The sequence below is a fragment of the Sapajus apella genome, unplaced genomic scaffold (genome assembly GCF_009761245.1).
Source record: "Sapajus apella isolate SASKATOON/1434 unplaced genomic scaffold, GSC_monkey_1.0 scaffold55, whole genome shotgun sequence".
Lineage (NCBI taxonomy): Eukaryota > Metazoa > Chordata > Mammalia > Primates > Cebidae > Sapajus > Sapajus apella.
The window spans coordinates 13,894,599-13,919,915 of record NW_022436995.1 but is presented as its reverse complement, the minus strand read 5'-3'; the positions used below and the strand labels follow the sequence as shown (position 1 = coordinate 13,919,915).

The 25,317-nt window shown below is 39.5% G+C and overlaps 1 protein-coding gene across 10 annotated transcripts in view; it reads right to left on the bottom strand.

Annotated features, from left to right (window-relative positions):
- Positions 1-25,317, bottom strand: part of NEO1 (neogenin 1) — a 249,702-nt gene that overhangs the window by 49,685 nt on the left and 174,700 nt on the right. For 7 of the 10 annotated variants that reach the window (XM_032244754.1, XM_032244762.1, XM_032244761.1 and 4 more), the window contains exons 8-13: positions 20,527-20,746; positions 12,548-12,702; positions 8,116-8,264; positions 7,602-7,740; positions 4,093-4,142; positions 2,728-2,875 (exon numbers count right to left, since the gene is read on the bottom strand). In XM_032244754.1, coding sequence (XP_032100645.1) covers positions 2,728-2,875; positions 4,093-4,142; positions 7,602-7,740; positions 8,116-8,264; positions 12,548-12,702; positions 20,527-20,746 — 861 coding nt within the window. The remainder of the gene's footprint in view (positions 1-2,727; positions 2,876-4,092; positions 4,143-7,601; positions 7,741-8,115; positions 8,265-12,547; positions 12,703-20,526; positions 20,747-25,317) is intronic. The other 3 variants (XM_032244757.1, XM_032244763.1, XM_032244759.1) reach the window with 1 other exon arrangement.

Below are 25,317 nucleotides of genomic sequence, written 5' to 3'. Positions count from 1 at the left end.
GTTCCCTAATACTTATCAGGCTTCAAGTTAATGCTTTAAGAGTTCAAGCATCTCCATTTTTGTTCACCATTGTATACTCAGTGCCAATGAAATCTATTGAATGAATAAATCCAGATGCGATTTTAAAATGTAAGAATTTTCTTGATAAATGTAAAAGCATTTTTACCATAAAAATTCTATTTTGCTTACACATCAAATGCTTCATTGAGAAAATGAATAATCTCATGGGCAAAGACTAGACTTTTTACAACAGCAACAAGAATGGTGCCTAGTATATAATAAATGCAATTAAATATTCAAAATGAAAAGGCTTATGAATTGCAAATGTTATTTATCTGAATGTAGAGTAAAAGAGTAAAATCAGAAAGTGATCTTTTTTTTTTTTTGGAGACAAGGGTCTCACTCTGTTGCCCAGGCTAGAGTGCAGTGTGGCACAATCACGGCTCAGTGCAACCTCCACTCCCTGGATTCAAATGATCCTCCCACTTCAGCCTCCCAAGTGGCTGGAACCATAGTTTAGCACCACCAAAGCTGGTTAATTTTTATACTTTTTTTTCTTTTCAGTCTCTGCTCATCCATTAAAATTTTTGTACTATTTGTAGAGACAGCGTTTCACCCTGTTTCCCAGGCTGGTCTCGAACACTTGAGCTCAAGCAATCCACCTGCCTCAGCCTCTCAAAGTGCTGGGATTACAGGTGTGAGCCACCACACCCCGCTGAAACTGACTTTGAGAACATCTGTGGCCAATGATCCCTTAGTGATATTTCTCAGCACCATCTACTGCAGTCATGATTATGGACTGCAGCTAAGAGATGTGGGGTTCTTGTGAAGAAACTGGAAGAGACTGAAGGATATGCTCCTGGAGCCAAACATTCACGTTCTCCTATTTTGAAGGAAGTCAATCCCATTTGTGAGGTGAGGAGTGAGGAGCTTGCTGATTACTACAGCACAGTTTTTCACTGTCAATGGCTCTCTCAGATTTTAGAAACTTATACCCATAAACAAGGGAAAACATTATACTTTTTTTTTTTTTTTTTTTTTGAGATGGAGTCTTACTCTGTTGCCCAGGCTGGAGTCCAGTGGCATGATCTCAGTTCACTGCAGCCTGCACCTCCCAGGTTCAAGCGATTCTCATGCCTCAGCCTCCTGAGTAGCTGGGATCATAGGCGCATGACACCACACCCAGCTAATTTTTGTATTTTTAGCAGAGACAGGGTTTCACCATGTTGGCCAGGCTGGTCTTGAACTCCCGACCTCAGGTGATCTGCCCACCTCAGCCTCTTAAACTGCTGGGATTACAGGCATCAGCCACCATGCCTGGCTGGAAAACATGACACTTTCTGACCCTAGGTCTTGGTTCTCTCAAGAACCTGGTCCCTGGGGGCACAGGAAAGTGGGTGATGCCAAGCTTCTGCAATCCTTTCAATGTCTACCCAGGAGGGATGAAATATAAAGAAAGTTACAGTTTCCAAAGGGTGATGAAATTAATTCTTGGGCTTAGAGAATAATGACAATACCTCCCACTCTTATAATTCTTATCTACCAGCACTGCTCTGGAGTTTCCTAGCAAAAAAATCACCCAAGTCAGCGCTTTTGCCCCAAGATTAAACATGCCTTGTGACTGCCCTGTTATAGATACAGCTAACTCACACCTTTTGGTTGTAAATGTACTAGACTCAAATTCATCTGTTTGCTTGTGAAACAGATGAGCTCTATTGAAAGACAAAACGAAGCCAATACATCTGAGGCAATACCTCCAACAGGCCCAGCCCATGTGAGTTTACTCTTTGGACAGAGGTAGGATGATGGTGCTGAAGCTGAGGCATGTGTAACTGAGCATGACAGAGTCCTGGCACTATTAAACTAATAAAGGAGTGGGCAGGATGGCGTATGCTCAGACTATAGTTAATTATGCTGCCATATTAGGCGTCTATGAAAACCCTATGGAACATGGACAGCTTGGGGCACCTGTCTTCAATTCTTTGTAGGCACGATCCCAACATTCACAGGGTGAAAGCACTTAATCTGCTTCCCATGTTTCTCCTGCAAAGGAACCTTGCCCTTGCTTAGCCAACTCTACTTCCCCTGCTTGAGGAAGATGGGCAGGGTGTGGGGGGGGATTCTCTGTGATCTTCAGGGTGAACCCATATATCATACACATTTGGGTCCAGTTTTACCATGTAAGCCACTTATTCTGTTGCATAGGAAGGGAAACTATACAGAAGAAGCTATCCCTGATAGTATTTTCAAAAACTTTATTGTGTCCACAGTCACATGTATGATTATTGCAATGATGCAGCTCTTCACAAATACTGCTTCAGGTCACATACACACGAGTGGTAGTCAGTGTTACTAAAACCATTTTGTAGACCTCTGTTACCAACTAAACTGAGTGGAGTAATGTCTTTGCTTACATAGCTTTGTTTAATCATTTTTCAAATTACAAAAAAAGCAAGAAATATACTCAGAAAAGAATGTGGAGAATGCAGAAAACACAAGAAAGAAAAAATCAAACTCAATCTCACCACTCAGAGACAGCAGAACCTTTAAGAGTGTTTTCCCTTAATATGTATCAAGTCACAAATAGACTGAACCATTACACATTTTCTGAACCATTTTAAATTTGTTTGTATAAGTCGGCAGCTCAGAGCAGTCATTAGACTAGCTTAATTCAATATCTGAGAAAGACACCGTCTCCCACCTTTGCCTATGTGCAAGACAGCTTACCTTCAATCAGCTGAGAGAGCTGTGTCCCGCTTACCAAGGTCTCAGTGACATCACTCTTTCGGGAGGCCTTTCGATAGCGAATCTTGTAGCCAGTAATCTGCCCATTTTGTGTGGCTGGAGCAGGTGGCTGCCAGTGAATCATAATACTCTGTGAAAGACAGGATTATAGAAAAAAGGCTGAATATATCAAAAGCTTAGTCTGTTTTACATATTTTTATCCTGATTTTACAGTGTAAAGAGAAGAAAAATAGAAGCAGCAAGGGTACTCAGAGTTTTACAAAGTTATTTAATAATCACAAAAAAATACCTTTAAATTCTAAAATTCTCAGTGATCAAATGAGAAGATGATACATTTGAGTAGTACACTCTGGACCCCCTGATCTCCTGGCTATTTTGCCAGAAAGACGTTGGGTAAAAATCTCAGAAAAGTTTTCAGAAGGAAAGTATAAGAAGGTCAGAACCACACGGATTAGGGAAGGAAACTATTATTAGGTTTAAAAATTCTTTCCCGTATCCAGGGCAGAAGAGCTGAAATAAAACAATTTCCATCTAAAACTCTTTAAAAAGGGTATGATTAATTAATAGCTGGTTGTCTCTTAAAAAAGGAGTCCTACAGTATTTTCTTATTTTTTTAGAGTTGGGGTCTCACTCTGTCACCCAGGCTATAATGCAGTAGCATAATCATGGCTTGAACTCCTGGGCTCAAGTGATCCTCTCACCTCAGCCTCCTGAACAGCTGGGACTACAGGCATGAGCCACTGCACTTGGTTCTCTATAGTACTTTTTGAAAGGACTGAGTATCTCAGTTATCTGTGCAGTCCAGAAGGGCTCTGGGCCTCCGAGAGCGACACATGGCCCTAAGTACACAGCAAACTTGGCTAGGAGGGACAGTTTGAGCAGATACAACTAATGTGACAGAAGTCTGCCTTTGATTCACATGGGCTCATCTCACAGCACTAAGGAACCATGTTATAAACAAGTTCTTTCCTTCTGCCATATCACTGGGGTTCTGAACAGTTAACATCCAGAATGTAATGTTTTTCAGAAAAAGAGCAATTTATTTGCAGAAACGCTAAGCAGTTCTGGCGTCAGAGAAAGGAAGCAAAATTAAGGAGAATAAATGAGTTGGTTTTTAAGCTCAGCTTTAATGCAAGTGTAACATCTATGTGTTTTTATTTCTTCGCTTAATTATGATGTTTTTCAGTTAGGTTCTAATTTATAGGTTTAGTATTTTTAAACGCAGAATATTACAACACTGTCTTTCATTTATTTTGATGCTTTCCCACAGAATTTCACTTTCTGTAAGTTCTTCTGAGGCACAATAGTATACCCGTAAAAATGAACAGCAGCATCATAAAGTTTTACCTTTGAATTTCTCACTTCCAAGGACAGATTCTGAGGAGCAGCACTGGGAACTAGAGAAGCAAAAAAAAAAAAAAAAAAATTTTTTTTTTTTTTTGCATCACCCACACATCACCCATCATGTGGTCATCTTGGCTGTACCTTTGGGAAGTCAGATATTTATTTCAAGGATGTATAGTGGCTCTGAACTCTTCTAGACTCCGAACTTTCCTAGACCCCATCCATATATACTTAGAACCTTAAATGTATTCTTTTATTATTGGTGATGGTCTATCTTTTCTGTTTTTTTTGAGACTAAGTTTCGCTCTTGTTGCCCAGGCTGGAGTGCAATGGCGCGATCTCAGCTCACTGCAACCTCTGCCTCCCATGTTCAAGTGATTCTCCTGCCTCAGCCTCCCAAAGAGCTGGGATTACAGGCACCCCCAACATCCCCAGCTAATTTTTGTGTTTTTAGTAGAGGTGGGGTTTCACCATGTTGACCAGGCTGGTCTTGAACTCCCGACCTCAGGTGATCCACCCGCCTCGGCCTCCCAAAGTGCTGGGATTACAGGCGTGAACCACTGCGCCTGGCCCAGGTCTATCCTTATCTTGGCAGACAACCATACATTTTTCTGGAACCAGGTCTAAGGAATATGGCAAGTGACATTATGGATCAAAATGAGATGTACATAAATCAGTAAGCCTGGCTTTCCTGTGGAGTTCCTAAGCTGGTTTTGAAGGCAGTTCCCAAGTAGAGCAAAGATATTTAAGCAATGACAGCTGGTAAAGTGAGCCATCTGGCTTCCTAAGGCAACCAGATATCAGAAAATATTCATTTAGATGTGAGAAGTTTGGGACTGTTGGTTAAACAGCCACATAACTTTAGTTACTAACTTCAGAACATAATACAGGGTTATCTCAAAGCATGTGGCCCACCCACACATTCTCTAATCTCTCTCTTCATACTGGTGAGAGCAAGCAAAGTAAACCTGATTTGTTTTCTCTCCACTCACAAAATGCTGACTTTAGCCCTTCTCTCCTAATCCACCCATGGAAACTTCTCTCCTTCTGTCTCTAACATTTGGCGCCCAGGTATCCAACTAAGTGCCCACTGTGCTACAGCTTCTGAAAGACAAGAGAATGTGTCTTGCTTATTTCTGTAACTTGTGCCCAGCAAAGCGCCTCAAGCCTCAACCCAGAGATTCAGGTAATGAGGATCTGGAGTAGGACCTAGGCACATGTGTTTTGGAAAAAGTACATGAATGATTCCAGCAGTCTCCATGCTAAGGGACTGAGTTGCAGAGGCATCCAACACAGCTGTCATCATTGCCTTATCATCATCATAGCACACCACAGCTAGGATTTGCTGCATGCTCATTACATGACAGACACTTAATCCTTACAATAATCTCAGGACAGAGTTTCTATTACTATTCCCATTTTGTAGATCAGAAAACTACAGAAGAGGTTCAGAGAAGTTAACTTGTCCAAGTTACTTGTTTCACCTGTCCTAGGAACCAAGATTTGCGTTATTCCAAAGTGCTGCCCCTAACCACCATGCTGAGATGCATTCAGTTCCCACAGGTACTGTAGTCAACATGCCAACGCACTTAATGCAGTTAAAATTTGGCTCATGTGTAGATTTAAGAGCCTACAGTAAACATTTTTTCCCTTTTCTCCAATATCTTGACTAACTGGCTTATGTAGTTCACTAGCCAAGGTGTAACTGCTTATTGTTTCTTTTTCCAAACATTTTTTTTTTTGAGACAGTGCCTCACTCTGTCACCCAGGCTGGAGTGCAGTGGCGCAATCACAGCTTGCTGCAGCCTTGACCTCCCCGGGCTTAGGTGATCCGCCTGCCTCAGCCTTCTGAGTACTAGGATTAAAGGCGTGGGCCATTACACCCAGCATTTTTTTTTTTTTTTAGCTGATGCAGGGTTTTGTCATGTTGTCCAGGCTGGTCTTGAACTTCTGACAAGTGAGCTGCCCAACTTGGCCTCCCAAAGTGCTGGGATTCAGGTGTGAGTCACTGCATCAGGCCTCCCATCAAGCCCATGGAAAACAGTGGCAAGAATAGTACAATGAATGGCTATTCTTTTCAGATTCACAATTATTGATATTTTGCAACGTCTGCTTTATTTATCTTACTATATATGTATACGTATATTTATCTACCTACATATTGTTTCTGAATCATCTGAGCAATGACTGCGGTCATCATGATACTTCACTCCAAAACTCTTCAGTATATATCACCATGTATCTCCTATGAACAAGGACATTCTCCAACAAAATGCAGCAATACAACAATAACATTCAGACATTTTAATTTTAACCCCAAAATATTATCTAATATAGCTAATAACCTATTTAATATTTACTACTGCCTAATACCATATATTTCTAACCTTAAGTAATTATACCAATAATGTCCTTTATGGCTGTTTTTTCTACCCCCAGATGTAGGATTCAAAGATCATACATACTTTATTTCATGTGTCTTAACTCTTCTTTAATCTAGATTCTAGAATTATTCCTCAACCTTTTTTTCTTTCATAAAACTAATATATTTTAAGAATCCAAGTAGGTTAAAATTAAAAAAAATTTTTTTTGCTGAACTTCCTGCAATTTGGATGGTGTCTGATTGTTTCATCATGATCAGATTCAAATTAAATATTTTTGGCAGGGATATAACAGAAGTAATACTGTGTTTTCTTCCACGTATCACATGAGGAGGCACGTGATGTCAGTCTGTTATTTTATCGGTTAAGTCTGACTATTTGCTTAAGGGAGTGAAACTATAGCTTCTAAAGCATGTGTGTTTATATAAGAGCTGTATACATATAAAGACTTTTTTTAAAAAAGACATTTTTCTAAAACATTAGATTTAGCTGAGTTTCATTAAACAACATACGCCCTTACTAAGTGCAATGAACTCTAATCTTTTCTGTTCTATTCTAAAAATGTATTTTTTTAAATGCTGGTTTTGACCTACTTAATCTCTTTGGCAAGTTATAGTTTGAAAAACACTGCTCTAGGTCATGGGTGTGTGTGTGTGTGTGTGTGTGTGTGTGTGTGTATAATTTAATTTAGAAATTCAGTCACAGGTGAGAAAGAAAACAGTCACAAATACAGAAGAACTGAAAAGACTAATTTGGCATGCAAATGTGATTGCTAAGTAGAATAAGGCTAGTCTTCCAAAAGCCCTGGAATGGTCTGTGTTATGAACAAGCAATAGTATTCACTTACACAAAAGCTTCTGCTAAAAATACAAACATTGAGAGCCTATTCAGTAAGAGGCACTTTATGTTCTATGCTTTCTCACTGAATCTTTACGGCAACTCAATGAAGTTGATATTATCTACATTTTACACATAAAGAAAGATGTTCAGACTTGACTAAAGTCACACTACCAGAAAGAGGTAGAATTGGGGTTGGAACTGAATCTTCTTGACATCAAAGCCCATGATATTACACCTAAACCACCAGGGGCACCAAGTGTGGTCCATTGTTCCAGAGGAAGAAGGACTCACCATCTGACAATGTTCGAACAGCGACATCCTGTGTGGAGACTCCAGGACCATGTTTATTGTAGGCCACCACTCGGAAACTATACTCTGTATATTTTTTCAACCCATTAATGGTGTAGGAGTGACTTGAAACATCAACATCCTTGAATAAAATAAAACATTTTATACATACACAACTAAGCCAAAAGAAATGTGGAAAGATACAGACTTGGCTATACAAATTCTATATTCTACATGAAACAGATATTCTCCCTTTTACATAACGTTCTTTAATAGTCAAAGCAGATTAATCATAAATTGACCATTTACTTAGAAGTGCTGCTTGATGTTCAGTGACCCTTGCTGGTAAAAACTACACAATAAATCTTGGCACAAAGAAATAGAATCTGTCAACTTTTCATTTCCTATGTACCTTCCCCCCCTCACACTTCCAGTCAAGCAACTATTGAGTTTTGGAAACACACATTTCAACTCTACTCTTCCAATCAACAGTTTGAAAAGTTGCTTCACTTCATACCTGTTCTTTATCCGTCCCCTTTTCCATGTAGTACAATTTATAATTCTGAATTTCCCCATTGCCAGATAATGGTGTTTCCCACATTACAGTGATGGAGGTAGGTGAAACTGCATACGCACGAATATTAGGTGCTGGGCCAGGGAGCTGAACTAGAAAGAAAAGTTCCAGAGAGCAAGGTGTGAATTAAACACTACACTCCTCAGCAACTATTCTTGGCAATACTGTCATACTGATCACATTTAAAAAATAATAGAAACCAAGAAAACAATGGATTTGATTGAAGTGGCTTTAGAATAATACATAAACACATTTTCCTTTTTATGATTCAAATCAAAACCAGAAATTACACTGGAAAACTTTTGTGGTTTATAAAACCCCAGTTCTGCGGTGGGACTATGCAAGACATAAAAGGCAACTGTCACAGAAAGAGATCCTTCTTTTGCTGGGCATTGTGGTAGGCAGGCACGAGGGATACAGTGATGAAGAGAATCCTGCCTACAAAGAACTCCCAGTCTAGCAGGAAAGTCAGACACATAAACAGTTACAAAAAATGTCAAAGTGCTAACAGATTTAGTAATGGTTATAATAAAAACAGAAAGACGAGAGCGCACAATTCTGCTTTGGGAGGGCTTAGGGAGGGAAAAGAAGGATTGGTGAAGAATTCTTGGAGTGAAGCAAAATGAACACTTTCCTCAGATACTAAGAGGAAAATCATTCCAGTCAATGGGGTCAATAGGGAGAATATATAAAAAGACAGTGTTAAGTGGTTTAGCTTGGTTGAAACAGAGTAAATATGAGAGAGAGAATGGTGAAAGCAATGACAGGTCAGATAGTAAAGAACCCTCTAATGTCCTGCTATTGAAGTTCACATTTTCTCTAGTAGGTGTTAGGTAACTCCTGAAAAATTATGAGCAGACAGATCTGTGTTTAGAAAGGACATGTGAACAGATGTTTGGAAGAAAAACAGTAAAGGAACAATACTAGATAAAAGAATAATTGTAAAAACAGCTACCATTTATTGAATGGTTACAGTCAGTCAAGCACTAAACGCCTGACATGTGTTTTCTCATATAATGTTTGCACTAAACCAAATGAGATGGATATTATCATCTCCATTTATAGGTGAGGTTATGAAGTTTTAACAATCTTTCCCAAGTGATGAGAAAATTGGCTGGTGGTGGAGCCAGGAGTTGAGTACTTGCTGATTCTAAAACGTGGGCTCAAGAAGACCCGTAAGGAGACTAACACAATACCCATGATGGGATATATGTGACTGGAAGACTGGATCACTGATTGCCTAAGTGTCTAGCTGGCTCTAACTCCCACAATGGCTCACAGACCTACCCTTTTACTATATTCTTTTTGTCTGACTGACAGATTCCAGTTCCAATTTATACACAAATCCTGTGTAGCTGTCTATGCCTACACTTTGGTAGACATTCTATATTTGAAAACAATTTCTCTGGCACTAGTGTTTCTGTAATAGACACTCATTAGATTTAAAAACTGGGAAGGGAGGAAAAAAACTAACAAAATGTAAAACAAACTGGCTTTCCTGAATAACAGCACCATAGCTTAAGATTAATTTTGCTACCAAAATAGAGAAATCTGAATATGGTTACTCTAACAGTTGTTTGCTTTAGTTATGAACCATGTTATTCACTTAAGTTAAGGGTATATTTTGTGCAGCCTGACAGGTGGGATTTGTCACACTTCTGCTGCCATGGAACACTTTCCTCTAACTTATTAAAGTGGAAGAAAAACAAAACAGTCCCTAAATTCTCTTGAAATCACTTTCAATATATTCATTGGCCAAGTGAAGGCAAATATGATCCTAAAAAAGGTGCTAATGAATTCTTTCATTTCAGCTGTACAGTGGCATAATAAATGGAAAAAATGTTAAGTTGGTTTGTGAAACTAAATATGTAAAATATTTTCCAAGGGCTGGTTCCAACATTTATGCCTCCCCCACACCAGCTGAACACCTCCAGATGAAATGCAAATCTCTCTTCCCTGTTTCTCTTTTGCTAAACTACGTTATACTCTCTCTCCATCCCTAAAATACCCTCACCAGAACCTGTGGCCCCTTCTACCAATATTCTTATAACTATTTTCTTTTAGCCAAACTCCTTGAATAAATGATTGTGCTGCCTACTCTCCTTAAGGTGGTAACACACCACACTGTCGTCTATGGTACCAGACCTTAAGCTCCTTGTGGACCGAAGTCAAGTCTTTCCATCCTGACTGCCTGTCTTTACATCCTTACTCATCTTTCCATCCTGACTGCCTAACACAGGGGCTGACACATGGTGGGCACTCAATAAATCCACTCTTCTTCACCCATTTTCCTTCATCTCTAAATCTGACAATGACCCTCCTAGTTCAGTGGTTCTCAACAATTTGACTTATAAGCTCTGAAATGATAATGAAAACTACAGATTCTTTCCAAGGGAAATGTGAATATGTACAGACCCAAATACTTATTTTCATGCAGTTTCAGAAGGTTCGTAGCCTCAGGATAGAACCTTTGCATTTCCTTCATTTTCGTCATGACTTACCTTGGATGTGCACTGTTAGATTCTATTTCTGGGATTTGGGTTACACAAATTCCTTCCCCCAAAACGCTTGCTCTAAGTCAAATGTCTCAAGGCCAGCCTCAGGTCTCATCTTTCCCTAGGATCCTGCCTTGCCTTTTCTATCTTCTACAGTGTAAGTGTTTCCTATTCTGTATCCTAGTATCTCTCATGAATGATGCCTCTACACGAAAGCTGCTGAAGGATGACTGGGCTTGAAACCTAATAGAGTATTCCTGCTCTTGTCTGAACACAGATAACTGCAAAATTCAACCTCCTGCCTATAATGAGAGCACACTCTTCCCTTAAATCAATCCCCTGACTCTCTGACGGCCCTCTTGTTCTTGCCTGGGTTTGATTCTTATCTTCAATCTCTGTCATTGAAATGATCAAAGGTCTACTATTTTGCCTGCTCCTTCTTTAAGGGAAGAAGACCTAGCTTGTTCACCCCTGTATCTCCAGTATCTTGTACATTACCTGATATAGGAGGTACTCAATACATATTTGATAGGTGAATGATTTGCTATAGCGTTAGAAAGTGAAGTTCTATAGTTTCTTTACTTATTCCACCTGTCAGGTAAAGTTCTTAAAATATTTCTGTAGTTTCACTGATTAAGTCATTTAATCTGTTTAGCTGCCTCATCAGTAGCCTCTACAAATATATCCTATATACTCTCTACTCAAAGTAAAATTTTGTATTACTGGAAGTTTTTTTTTCTCTTTTTTATACATGGAATCACAGAATATTACTGGAAGTTGCAGAAAAACTAGTGCTGTTAATAATAAAAGTAGACTGAAGAATACACTGAGGAGAAACAGTGACTTGCGTTAAAAGAAGGCAGAAGTCTAGACAAAAGCCTCAAGTGGGAAAAGTATTCATTAAGATTTGGCTGCTTGTAATTTCAGGCCTATCGTTTACAACCCAAACAAGATATACAACACATTGATAATATAAACCCGACTGACATTCAAGTCACAGAAAATCTTAGAAATGTAATTGCAAGTAACCCTATTTAGCACAAAAGACCACAGTCCAAAATAAAGCCTCAAGGAGATTCTAAAGAACACGGTACGTATAAGATAGGACAATCCAGATAAGAACAATTATTAAATACCTACTTCACGTGCAAGGCATTACATTAGACACTGTGGGAAATATAAGGATGACGAAGGCCCCATCTTTGCTATAAAATAAGCAAGACAAATTCATAGTCATAACTGAAGGAAGAAAGTGATAAGTATTTTAGAACTGTGGAAATAACAATGTTAGAATCAGAGGAAAGATTCTAGAAGGTATCTGAGCTGAGTCTTACAGGGTCAGTAAAATATGAATATGCAGAAAGGCATCAACAGAAGTATATTGTCTTGTACTATTTGTTGGTCTTTTTTTTTTTTTTTTTTTTTTAAGTCAGACAGAGACTCTCATTTTGGCCCAGCTGGGAGTACAATGGTGCGATCTTGGCTCACTGCAACCTCTGCCTCCTGGGTTCAGGTGATTCTCCTGCCTCAGACTCCTGAGTAGCTGGGATTACAGGAGCCTGCTACCATGCCCAGCTAATTTTTGTATTTTTAGGGGAGATGGGGTTTCCCCATGTTGGCCAGGCCAGTCTAGAAAACCTGACCTCAGGTGATCTGCCTGACTTGGCCTCCCAAAGTGCTAGGATTATAGGCATCAGCACTGTGACCGGCCCTATCTGCTGTTATTTGATGTAAATTAATTTTGTCTCCCCTAATTGATAAGGACCCCGAAGGTAAGGAACTGTTATCTTCTGCTCCTCTATGGTTTGCAAGGCTAAACAAAGGTAGAACCTCAGAGAGGTCTACCTCTAACGGTGCTGACAGACAGGTGGAACACTTACCCTCAGGTTGTGTTTCTACTCGCAGTGGTGCTGAACTCTCTCCTGAGCCATGCTTATTTTGAGCCATAACTCTAAAGATGTACACAGTCGCTGGCATTAGGTTTTGAATGGTTACCTGCATCTCTCCTGGGCGACTGGTATTCTCAACACGTTCCCTTTAGACAAAGAAGGATTTGGAGAGAAACAGCAGCAATTAGGAATGCTTCTAGAATGCACAGTTTCATTTTCCACTCCATATAAAAAAACTATCAGTTTAAGTCAAATTAGCTCTCAAAAAATGAAGCTTTTAGGGGTAGGACAGTGCAAAGAAGATGGGAACTGGCAAAAGGGCAAGGGCATACGTATCTGACAAGTCGGTGATGCTCTTGCTGAAATGTTACTGACATTGCTGACCATGATCACAGCTTCCTTTCAGAGAAGACACAGGGCTCTTCTCAGGGCCATTTCAAATGGGGCAGCTGGTCATCAACTTTTTAGGTTTTAGAAATTACTGAGTTTTAGGAAAAATTGATGGAAGGTGGACACTGGTATGAACTAATGATATGTTACAGAAGATATCAAAGAATGCTACGTATATTTTGGATAAGAGACTCTCAGTAAAAAGAATGCTAGAGGTTATGACTTTTTTTAAATTGGAAATAAAAATATTAAACATCTAAATAAATCCTAAGCGTAACCCGGTCTTTAAAATAAGCTGATCACAACACTGATTTTCATACTTTGTTTCTTAAAAGTAACAATACTTTTGCATGATTTTGAAGCTGATATGAAATGTTTGACAAATCTTATCACAAACAACTCGAATCCAGTGGTCTAGTATTAAATATTACGAGATGAAAACTTAAAACCAGTTATCTAGGTTCCTTACAAAAGGTGGTTTCCAAGTCCGATCTTGGGGGTCTGTGTGACCAACACAGGTCCACAAACATGCTTAGTCTACTGTATTCATTACAATGAAAACCAGACTGTATAACCAAGAGTTTTCAACAAATATTGCAAAGGAGTCTATTTTAGGTAAACAGTTGGCTTTTAGGAACTGTCATTCATGTGAGGAAAAAGCTATACCTGTCTTGAGAAAGTAATTAAAGAGCCTCAAACTACTCCATTGAAGAAATTATTCTAATCTATTGAATGAAAATTCTTACTTTAAAATATTGATAATTTGCCTTGAAATTGCAGGTTAAAAATTATTTAGGTCTACATGACCATATGCTAATTTGTCCTATCGCGTGTGAGCATTTGCACTGCAGAGAAGTGTTTTCAGTAATTTTCTATAGTTAAGTTACTTTATTTTAATTAAAAAGAACCAACAGTAGTACCCACACAATATTTACAGAGGATTTTTTTCTCTATAATCAGCTAGGTCCCCTGGAAAAGAATATTGTGGTAACAAAAATTATTTTTCAGAGATACTTGAGATACTTACAAATACTATTTTCTCTTCAGTTAAATCTCTCAATCACAGGGTTTACAACTGATTTCCTAAACTTTGTGGTTTCTGACACTTGGTGTGATCATAGATGAACCCTGTCTAAAAGCGAAGTACAGCTGATGCTTCAACAACACAGGTTTGAACTGTGCAGGTCCACTTATAAGCAGCTATTTTTCAATAGAAGTTACACCGAGCGTGCCTGCCTTTCCTGCTCTTCTTCCATCTCCTCCACCTCTTCTGCCTCTGCTACTCCTGAGACAGTAAGACCGACCTCTCTTGTTCTTCCTCTTCCTCCTCAGCCTACTCAACCTGAGGGTGAAGACCTTTAGGATTATCTACTTCCACTTAATGTACAATAACTATTTTCTCTTATGATTTTTTGTTTGTTTGTTTTGAGACAGGGTCTCACTCTGTCACCCAGGCTGGAGTGCTCTGGTGTGATCTTGGATCACTGAAGCCTCTACCTCCCGGGTCCAAGCGATTCTTGTGCCTTAGCCTCCGGAGTAGCTAGGCTGCAGGTGCACAACACCACGCCCAGTTAATTTTTGTATTTTAAGTGGAGATAAAGTTTTGCCATGTTGGCCAGGCTGGTCTCAAACTCCTGGCCTCAGGCTATCCACCCACCTCAGCCTCCCAAAGTGCTAGGACTATAGGCATGAACCGCCGCACCTGGCACCTTATGATTTTTTTAATAACACTTTTTTCTCTAGCTTACTTTACTATAAGAATAAAGTATTAATACATGTAACACAAAAAATATGTGCTAATAGACTGCTGATGTTTCTGGCAAGGCTTCTGGTCAACAGTGGGCTACTAGGGGTTAAGTTCTGGGGAGTCGACTGTATAGTATTCTACACTAAACTAAAAGCTCCCTGAGAGAGTACAGACCACGTCCCTTTTGTTCGCGCTATACAGAAAAGCTGAAACAAGTTTTCTCCTAGAAAGACACAGGAGGGGGACTATTTTACTTTAAACTGAAGTAAAAGACTCTCATTTATGTTCACTATCATAGAAGCACTTAGCGGAATGCTCATACAGGGAAACTGCATCTCAAATATACATTGAATGAATGAATGAATGAAAATCTGCTTTCTGATTTGTAAATCTTGCATAGTAACATCATATACATTTTTTTTTTGGTTTATGTGAAAGGGTAACAATGGGAAAAATAAGTGAAGGTTACTAATACCTAAATCAAATTTCTATAGAAGTACTACTATGAAGAAAAAATCAGTCATAAGTGATCTGACACTATTGGTCTGAGGTCCCAGAACCAAGTTACTATACAGAAAGAAAACCCCTTGGTTTCAGGATAAGATTTAAGGAGCATTAGAAACAACACTTCTCATAAGTGTGTGGGGTTACAGAAGGACTTAGGTTAGAATGTGAAAACTAAGAGTCAAAAGGGAAAGAAAAAGGCACACTTTGTAGAAAGAGCATTGGGCTGGAAGTTAGGAGGTGCAATTCTAGTTCTGGCAATGCTACTTGCTTGTGAGTGAAAGTCACTAATGCCTTCTAAGCCTCATTTTATTTATTAAATGGAAAAATGAGACTGGGTGGGCAAACATTTTCTTAAAGGGCCCGGTAGTAAATATTTACAGGACAAGAGGCAAAATGGAGAATATTATGTAGTTACCTATGTTAACATTTCAAATGTAACTAAAAATGTAAAAACTATTCTTAGCCCCGGGGCCATAAAAATAAATAACTGCTCCAACTCAGCTCAGGGTCCGTGGTTTGCTAATGCCTTGACTAGACTAACAGATCTCTAAGGCTTCAATCCATCTCTAAAGTGCTATCAATAGCAGGAATACCTTACTTTCCACTTCCCATTTAATGGATAATATCAAAAAGTACTGCTGTTTAAATTAAAGTCTTTTTAAAAAATTTCATAGCTGAAAAGGCAGAGAGGAAGGACCCCTTGAAATCTCTGGCAACTCAGGTACCCAAAAGAATTACAGCTCATGACCAAGGCATATGGTGCCACCTGGTGGCTGAATTTTTAAACGCAGGAAGCGGGGGAATTTGTAAATGCAGGTAGTGGTACACATTCTAACACTGAATTCTTACTAAATGTCTGCGAAGTAAGTATATTACCCCTTGTTTTTAAGATGAGAAAACTTAAGCTGATAAAGCTTAATATGAAATTTTTGTTTATACAACAATTAGCCAGGATATAGTCTTATGATTTAAAAGAATTAACTTCTCCTTCATTGCTTCTATTCAGAAATCATAAAAGTGATGAAGTAAACAAAAATTATTATGGTCCCCTAAAATCTTCCTTTTAAATATTTCCCAAATTTGTGCTATACACTTCAAGTCACTGCTTTCATCTTCATCCAGGCCGACAACTAGCACATATCTAGACTGACATAATTACTACCTGATTTTGTCTCCCTGACTCCATTTTTTCTCTCCTTTAATCTTGGGTAGTGTTCCCAAAGTACTGTTTAATAAAATCAGTGTACAACTTTCTTAACAGTCTAAAATGGTCCCTTCTTATCTGATCATATCCAAATTCTCACTGGCATTCCAGCATCTGGCTACAAACATCCACTTTATTCTAGTCTCTTACTAATTTCTGCCAAAAACTCGGGGTCAGTTTGGCCAGCTTTCTTGCCTTTGCATCCTTCTCACAGCATACACACAGATGGCCTTACCTTGCACTTCCTCTTCCTTTACACACACTCATCATGCTCACCTGCCCCTGCCAATCAACTTCTGTATCTCTTCCAACTACAAACTCACTTACTAATCATTCCTGCTTACTCCAACCCATGATCTATTATAAAATTTAAATACAAGTGAGTCTCATTAAAAACATTTAAATATAAAAGTATACACAGTTTTAAAAAAGTAAGTATCAGTTCTCCTTTGTCAAAACCTGTCCTTCCCTGAGAGCTAACTGTGGTACATACTGATGCATATCTCACCAGACAGTCTCCATGCCAGGGTTTCTCGACCTTGGCACCACTGAGACACTGGGCAGGGTAATTCTTCATTGGGGGACTGTCCTGTGTGTGGCGGATGTTCATCAGCATCCCTGGCTTCTACCCACTAGATGTCAGTAAGTACCTCCCTCATCGCAGTGATGACAACCAAAAACAATGTGGTCAGGTACTGCCAAATATCCCCTGAGGGATGGGGGGGCAAAAGTGTCCCTGGTTGAGAATCACTGCTTTAGGCATTTACATACACATCACAATATACAGATAGGTCATTTTAAAAAACTGCTGTACCATACCTTCATATGGGTATATATGTAGTCATGCACCACTTAACAGTTGGGACATGTTCTGACAAATCTATGAAGTGATTTCATTGGGTGAACATCACAGAGTGCACTTATGCAAACCTCGATGGTAGGGCCTACTACACACCCAGGCCATATGGGACAGCCTATTGCTCCTAGGCTATGAACCTGCACAATGTGCTACTATACTGAACACTGTAGGCAACAGAGCACAATGGCAAGCATCTATGTATCTAAACACAGAAAAGGTACAGTAAAAAGACAGTGTATAATCTTATGGGACCACCACTGTAACTGCAGTCTGTCTGACTGAAGCATTGTTATACGGTGTATGATTGTGTATTATGTGCCCATTCTTCTATCAGTGGATAGTTTCCTTTTTTAATCTTGCAACCAATGCTATAAATAAACATGTTTGTATGAGGGCTCAATGCATACATATATCTGTATGTCTATAGGAAAGTTACCTAGAATTGTGATTGAAGGCTATGTTTAAAATATTTAAAAATACTGCCAAGTCACCCTTCCCAGACTATTGTAATTTATACTGCCCCAAATAACCTATGGTGGTTTTCTTCCAAGCTGTCAATTCATTGAACACTGGACATTATCAACTTAAAATTTTTGCCAGCTTTATAGATGAAAAATGATAACTTGGCCAGGTGCAGTGGCTCATGCCTGTAATTCCCGTACTTTGGGAGGTTGAGGTGGATCACCTGAGGTCAAGAGTTCAATACCAGCCTGATCAACATGGTGAAAACTGTCCCTACTAAAAATACAAAAATTAGCTGGGCATCAAGGCAGGCACCTGTAATCTCAGCTACTTGGGAGGCTTGGGCAGGATAATTCCTTGAACTAGGGAAGTGGAGGTTACAGTAAGCCAAGTTTGTGCCACTGCACTCCAGTTTGGGTGACCCCAGCAAGACTGTCTCAAAACACACACACACAACACACACACACACACACACACACACACACACACACACACACAAAGCTAACTCATCATTTTATTTCCAAGACTGCCAGCAAAGGTGAAAACCTTTTTTTTTTAAACTCTAATAGGCTTTCCCCTACTATGAATCATCTGCTTGTATTATTTGTCTCTTGGGATATCTTTTACTTATAATTTTTAACTTTGTTACTCTTTCCTGTTATGGCTTCTGGATTTGCAATCTCCCTATAAAAGCCCTTTCCCATTCCCCAAATGATAAAAATAATTTCTATATTTTCTTCTAATATATTTATAGGTTTTAAAAATATTCCTCTCTTAATCCATCTATAATTAAGACAGAGATATAACTTATTTTTCCCACTAATGGATAGTCAATCTCAACATAATTACTTGAATTATCTATTATTTCTCCACTGACTGAAATTAATGTATTCACTTGATATTTACTGAGTGCTACTAAATGCCAGGCTCTGTTCCAGGTGCTGGAGACACTCTATTGAACAAGACAGACAAAATAAATAAGCTAATAAAAGAGAAAATTTGAGAGGGTAATAAGTGCTCTAAAAAAAATAATAAAACAAAAAATAAAACAAAAGCAAACAAACAGAAAAACACCACACACATACCAAAAAACAGGGTGATGTGCTAGCAGTGGTGTTCTGGTGAATGTTTAACAATTGGCTCTGGTTTGTAGCATTTGTCACTGTAAATACTCCCACCATGCCGAATTTCAAGCTGCCAAGTCATGTCACTAGGTTTGCAAAATTTCCCGAGCATTTAACAATTAGCTTGGGAACAAGCTGGCTCCAATACACCACTGTGTGACAGCCACCGAGGGGCTAAGTTTGGGTTGGTATTCAGGGATGGCCTGAGGAGATGTCATCTAAGGATGACAGATAAGAAACCAGGTGTAATTAATGTGAGAAAAATGCGTTTCTGGAAGAAGGCACAATAAGAGCAAAAAACCTATTGTAGGAATAAAGCTTATTATGCAGAATTACTAGATGCTTGCTTTCTTCTGTGAAAGCTTATGAGATCTGTAATGAGATTTTAAAGTCTACTGGTATTTTAACGGTGCTATTGAAACCTGCTGTTTGGTAGGAATGTCTTACCATTTTTATATATATAGACCTATGCTTTCCTACCCTTATAAAACTTAAAACATACAGTATAACATTCAGGTAACTCCGTCTATTGGTCAAAACTTATGTCACTCAGACTTCTTGAGAGTATTAAAGAAAGGGTCGTGCAATTGTTGAACTTGCCAGTCTGGTAGTAACTACGATTATACATCATCTATAAGCATGCTAGCAGAAATACAAGCTTTAGCTGATGTGTTAGGACTCCTACTAAAACAGGTATCTTAGCTTTCTTGTTTTGGTTGGAAGAGCACAGTGATTTACTCAGCAACGTGTGAACAGGTAGCACGTGGCATGTTTCCTTCCAAAGAGTTATAATCTGGTTGGGAAAAGAGCACAAATACACATAGCCTAACTGAAGAATAACAGCTGAAGGAAGTAAAAGATCACATATTACCATAATCAAGTGCCAATATTAGGGACACAAACACACGTTCAAGGGAAACACTCTCTGTGCTGAAAAGGTGGGGAAAGCTCTTTGAGAGCTTCATGGGGCTTAACCTGGGCCAAGAAGGATTAATTGAATTTACCTTTAGCTGAGAAAGGGGCAAGGGGAAGTGACTGAAGAGAACACACCGGAAAAAAAGGCTATAGTGATTACACTGGTTTCACTAGAAAGTCAGTTACACTGGGGCAAAAGGAGAATCAAGTTGGACAGATAGAGTGAAGGCAGTCTGTGAGGTAAAGCAGCCTGGACATTATGGATCTTTTCCTATGAGCAATGTGAGCTCCTGAGGGGGTGGAGATGAAGAGGAATGTAATGAAAATGCTATTTTAGGAAAAGTCATCACTAACTACTCGTTTCATCAAGGAGAACCCCTGGAGCGCCGCAGCCCACACCACATAAGGGTGTGGCAAATATTCATTTAAGATTACTTTAACAAATTAAGTCTACCTTAATCTCTAGAATGTATACGGACTGAATCTTATGGAAAAAAAAGGGCAGTCCTAGTTACATTTAAATACCTTCCACCACAATAGCTGTATCTACTCTCTCCCTAAATCATCCCAGAAAAGGACAGACTACCAGGACTTTAGTCCGTTTGGGAGTTTATTTAATGACCTAAAATTAGGGAAGATGCATCTCAGTGATCATATTTTCTGGACTAAAAATTGGTACAGACACCAAGAACCAGGGTGAACATGATGGGGTTGCCGTGGACCAAGAGGCAGCCAACTGGCTGCAGACACACAGGCACTTACCTAGCAATCCCTTCCTTGGTGTAGAACACAGAGTAGGTAAGGTTGTCTCCGTGAGGATCTGATGCAGGTGTTCGCCACGTCAATTTGATGAAGCGGGTAGAGACTAGGGAGGCCACGACATCCCGAGGAGCTGAAGGCAGTGGTCCCGTTGTGGCTGGTGCTAGATGGTCAGTAGTGGCACTGGTCAGTGAAGTGGGAGGTAATGTTGGGATGGCAACATCTTGTCATGTGCAAACATTGGGGAATATGAAGGGCAAACCACGACGGTTTTAAAAAAGAGAACAGAAAAAACAAAAAACAAAAAAGAAATAAACAAAACCACGATGGGAAATAAAATAAAATGAATGAACATAAAAAAGGCCATTAAACTGAAGGCTAACATGCAGGCCAGGGTTACTACTGAAAACTAATGGGCACTATTCAAAACACATCACTGTAGAGCAAGCAGACTTTCTGGCCACTATTATGGTTATGGGCAAGGGACAGGGACGGTGACAGCTGAGAATAAAACATCCCACCGAAGGCACAGCAGTGCCCATGTAATTTTCTCAATCCTGAAAGCAGCATGCAACATCTGTCAAACTTTGCATAAAAGTCTTGCAAATGACAAGACTTCACTACTTTTTTCTACTTTAACATATGGAATAGTATGGATGACCCTAGTTACACTCAAGAGGCCCATGGCTATCATGAATTCACTGCAGAGCTCCTTTGCAGGAGACTTGAGAGCCTCATCTTCAACGTTGGTCTAATATTAAACCCTGTCCTCTGTATTTGGTAATCCCGTGGGGAAGGTTGACAAATTTCTTCACTTTAAGTTATACTTTGCTGTTCTGTCAATTCATTTAAAACTATGACGGCATAAAATCCTGAACCAAAAATTCCAAAGCCAAAAAAATGCAAGTCAGGTAGCGAATCTGTTTGTTACACTCCTCGCTGCGATGTATACTGAATAGCCTGCAGGCCTCAGGGACTGGATGGCAGAGAGGAAGCAGCGGGAACCCAAGCTTTGCTAGTCAAAAACCACTTTTGTACAGCTGTAGCTATGGGTGACTTCATGACTTCCAAGGCAGCCAGATGGACAGTCCTGACTGCAGAAAATTATTCCTAACATTGAACCTAAAATCTCTTTCATTTTGGAGTTAGAAAGGACAAGTTTAATCTCGCAATATTTAACTGAAAGAGTTCATCAGAGTCATGTCCGAACCTTAGCAGGGACATCAGTAGGAGAGAAGTAGAGAGGAAAACATGAAAACTGGAATCTAGTTTTTTTTTTTTTTTTTTTTTTTAAGACAGAGTCTTGCTCTGTCACCCAGGCTGGAGTACAATGACATGATCTTGGCTCACTGCAACTCCTGCCTCCCAGATTCAAGCGATTCTCCCACCTCAGCCTCCCGAGTAGCTGGGACTACACGCTCGCATCACCACGTCCAGCTAACTTTTTTAGTAGACAGGGTTTCGCCACGTTGGCCAGGATGGTCTCGATCTCTTGACCTTGTGATCCACCCGCCTCGGCCTCCCAAAGTGCTGGGATTCCAGGCGTGAGCCACCGTGCCAGGCCTAAAATTGTGAACCTAGTTTTCAATGAAGTGATAGGGCAACAACCTCTTGGAAATGTCTGTGGAACTGCGAGAGAGTCTAATGTGATGCAGTCTAAATAAATATGCCAGATGAAATAAATTATCTATCTCAGGGAAATAGCAAAGGGGGACCAACCTAAAGTCTCTAGATAGGTGGAGAGGGAGAAAGAGTTATCCAATAGCTACCACTTACTGAACATCTTATATATGGCCCACTGGCTCTCTAAATAGATAATTCAATCCTTACAACAGCTCTGTAAAATAGGTACAATCATTATCTCTAACTTATACGTAGAGACTGAGAAACTGCTAACTCACTTGCCATGGGTTACAGAGAAAGAGGGGTGGACTGGTATTAATAAAATAGACTGGTTTTTAGTTTAAAAGACCTCTGGATATAGCCAGTTGGGGTCTGAAAACTTGACTTCCAGTTCTCGTGCAAATCACACAAGAGAATCTTGTTCTCTCTCATTCTTCCTTTCTTTCCCTCCTCCTTTGGTAGTGCTTTTAAGAGTGTAGATTGCTATAAGAATGTAAGATTATGCAGTTTTAGTCCAGATGTTAAGTACATGCTTCACTAAAGCAAGTGTCAATGCCACAAAAAGTTAACTTTGAATGGTTGCTGAGGCCTTGTAGTACTGTACACATCAACAGATGCACTGCCTTAGAGGAGATAAACACCTCTCATTCACAGCTTTCAGAGTTTTTCTTCATATGTTTTGTCAGTTTACCCACACAATAACCCTACGGGGTAGGCACAGGAACTGATAGGATTAGATGCTAAGATAAAGGTTAGGAAGGGGTCACAGACTTCCAAGTTACTGGCTTAGGAGACAGGAGAGCTGGAGGTGTCATTAATAGAGAAAGGAAAGGTTAAAAGACAGATTGAGAAGGGAGATGATGAATTTGGTTTTGAATACGCTGTTGTCTAAAGCAACACTTCAACACCTATGGAATACACGAGATCCAAATGAAAGTAGGGATCTCTGATTATTGTGAAATTAAAAGTCATTAAAAAGCCTAATTGAGAAATGGTTCAAAAAGTGGCCTGAACACTCTTGCTTTGCCGCCTCATTTGTGTGTCCGCCTAGAAACACACTAAGCTGCTTCTAATTCTGATCAAACTTAATTCTTCCCAACTATCTACCGGCTAGAGAGGAAAGTTTGCTGTGTGAGAGGCAGCAGAGCATACCGGAAAGGGCCCAGGGTTTCAGGTACAGACACCTATGTTCAAAACTTGACTCTCACTTCTAATATACGAGGTTGGGCAAGACACTCTGATGTCAGTTTCCTTATCTGTAAATTAGGAATAATCCACCACACCTACATTCAAAGCTGATATAAACCAGACAAATAGCAAACAAGAAAAGTGCATGTGGAAGCTCTATGTACATGTTATTGATAGTGATTAGCTTGAGTGAGTAACAACATAAGGATTTCAGTAGGAAAGCCGCTGGGGAGGGAATGCAAGCAGGGACAACGAGGTGATGGGAGTAATGAGTGATAACAGAATCACTCCGATAGGGAAAACTCAATTACCCTACTGAACTTCCATAGCACAGATCTGTAACTCTTCAACGTCACCCAGCGCTTCCTATTTCATTTTTCATGTTTACATTATATTACTTCCACTAATCTATAAGCTCCTTTAGGACAAAATATGTATCAGCTTCATCTTGGAATCATTCAGCATGCCCCTGTATACTTTAGATAACCAAGTACATATTTATTGAATTAGCAAATGGAAGAAAATTCAGGGAGAACATGAGTGCAATGAAGACCAAATGTTGCTAGAATCTCACTACAAAAGGCAGTATTTTAATCTCTTTGGTTGATACAAAGTATATATAAATAACATTTATATATATAAAATGATATACCATTTGTAAAGCAAATATGTTGTATTAGTTATACAGGGAATAAAAGTATAAATAATGCCTGATCATTGTAAATAATTCCCAGTTAACCATGGGAAAAATCCATGCCCACTATAGCCCCAGTGTTCTGTATCAACTTGCTCCAGGTTGATTGTGTTGCTGCTGTTCCATTTCCTAGCTGAGTAGATAAGAGAAGGCAACTATGTGATCGCAGAGAATCAGACAGTTAAATTATACCAGCATCAATGGCAAGATGATGTAGACTGGACTTTAGACTTTCGGCATGATGGTTTGAGGAGACTGACAAATCCTCTTCCCCCAGAGCAACTATAAAGCCGAACAAAACTGTCAAAAACTGGAAACCGACCAAAGACAAGCTGAGAAGCATCTGTTCATGAAAATTACCAGATGTCACACACAAACACTGTCTGAGTCATCCCCCACCCAGCTCTGCCGGAGTGATTGTTCAACCAGGCTAGAGCAGGTCCTATAAACCAGTGGCTTTGCTGCTGTTGCCAGAGGAGCTCATTTGATATGGAGCACTGTCAATTAAAGGAGCAATCCTAGTGGCAAGTGAACAGGAAGGGCCAGTGCTCTGCTACCCTGAAGTTGTATCCTATTGTGGCAAGCAATGGATGGTAGACTAGCCATGGAACAAGGTATTCCATGAGGTGAGAAAGTGGTAGGAAGGCTTGATAACCTCTGCACTTATCCTAGGTTGATGGAAGGCCATGCGTATGCGCCCCAGGGATTGCAGCAGACCCAAGCCACTCACATAACCTATGGTAGTTGAAACCTGTGTGTGTGTGTTCCCAAGACAACTGAGAGAGCCTGGTAGAAAGCAAAACCTGGGCAAACTAAAAAATCATCAGATTTTGAATGCACTCCCCAAACCAGACCCATCAGCTCAAAGTGGTAGGCTTACTGGCTTGAGGTATTTGAGCCTAACTTCTGACCGATCTTTGGTTCAATACTAATCTCTACAGATACAAGGGTTACCCCTAGAAAACACAATCTAAACAGATACTTTTAGAAAACAAAAATAAAAAATTAATCAAAACTAAACACTAAACAGAAACATCTGTAGTTGCATACTCTGGGAGAGACAGACAGCACAGATTTTGTACAGGCCAAGTTATTAAACAAAACAAGAACAAAAACAAGAACAACAAACAAAACAAAAAAAGCTAGGGGATGGGAGGAAAAGTCAGAATCCACAGTAGCTTATGAAAGCAGAAACTGACAGAATTAAAAAAAAAAAAACTCTGAGAAAACACCAAATATTTGAAAATTAAACATGCTCTTAAATAATCCATGGGTCAAAGAAGAAATCA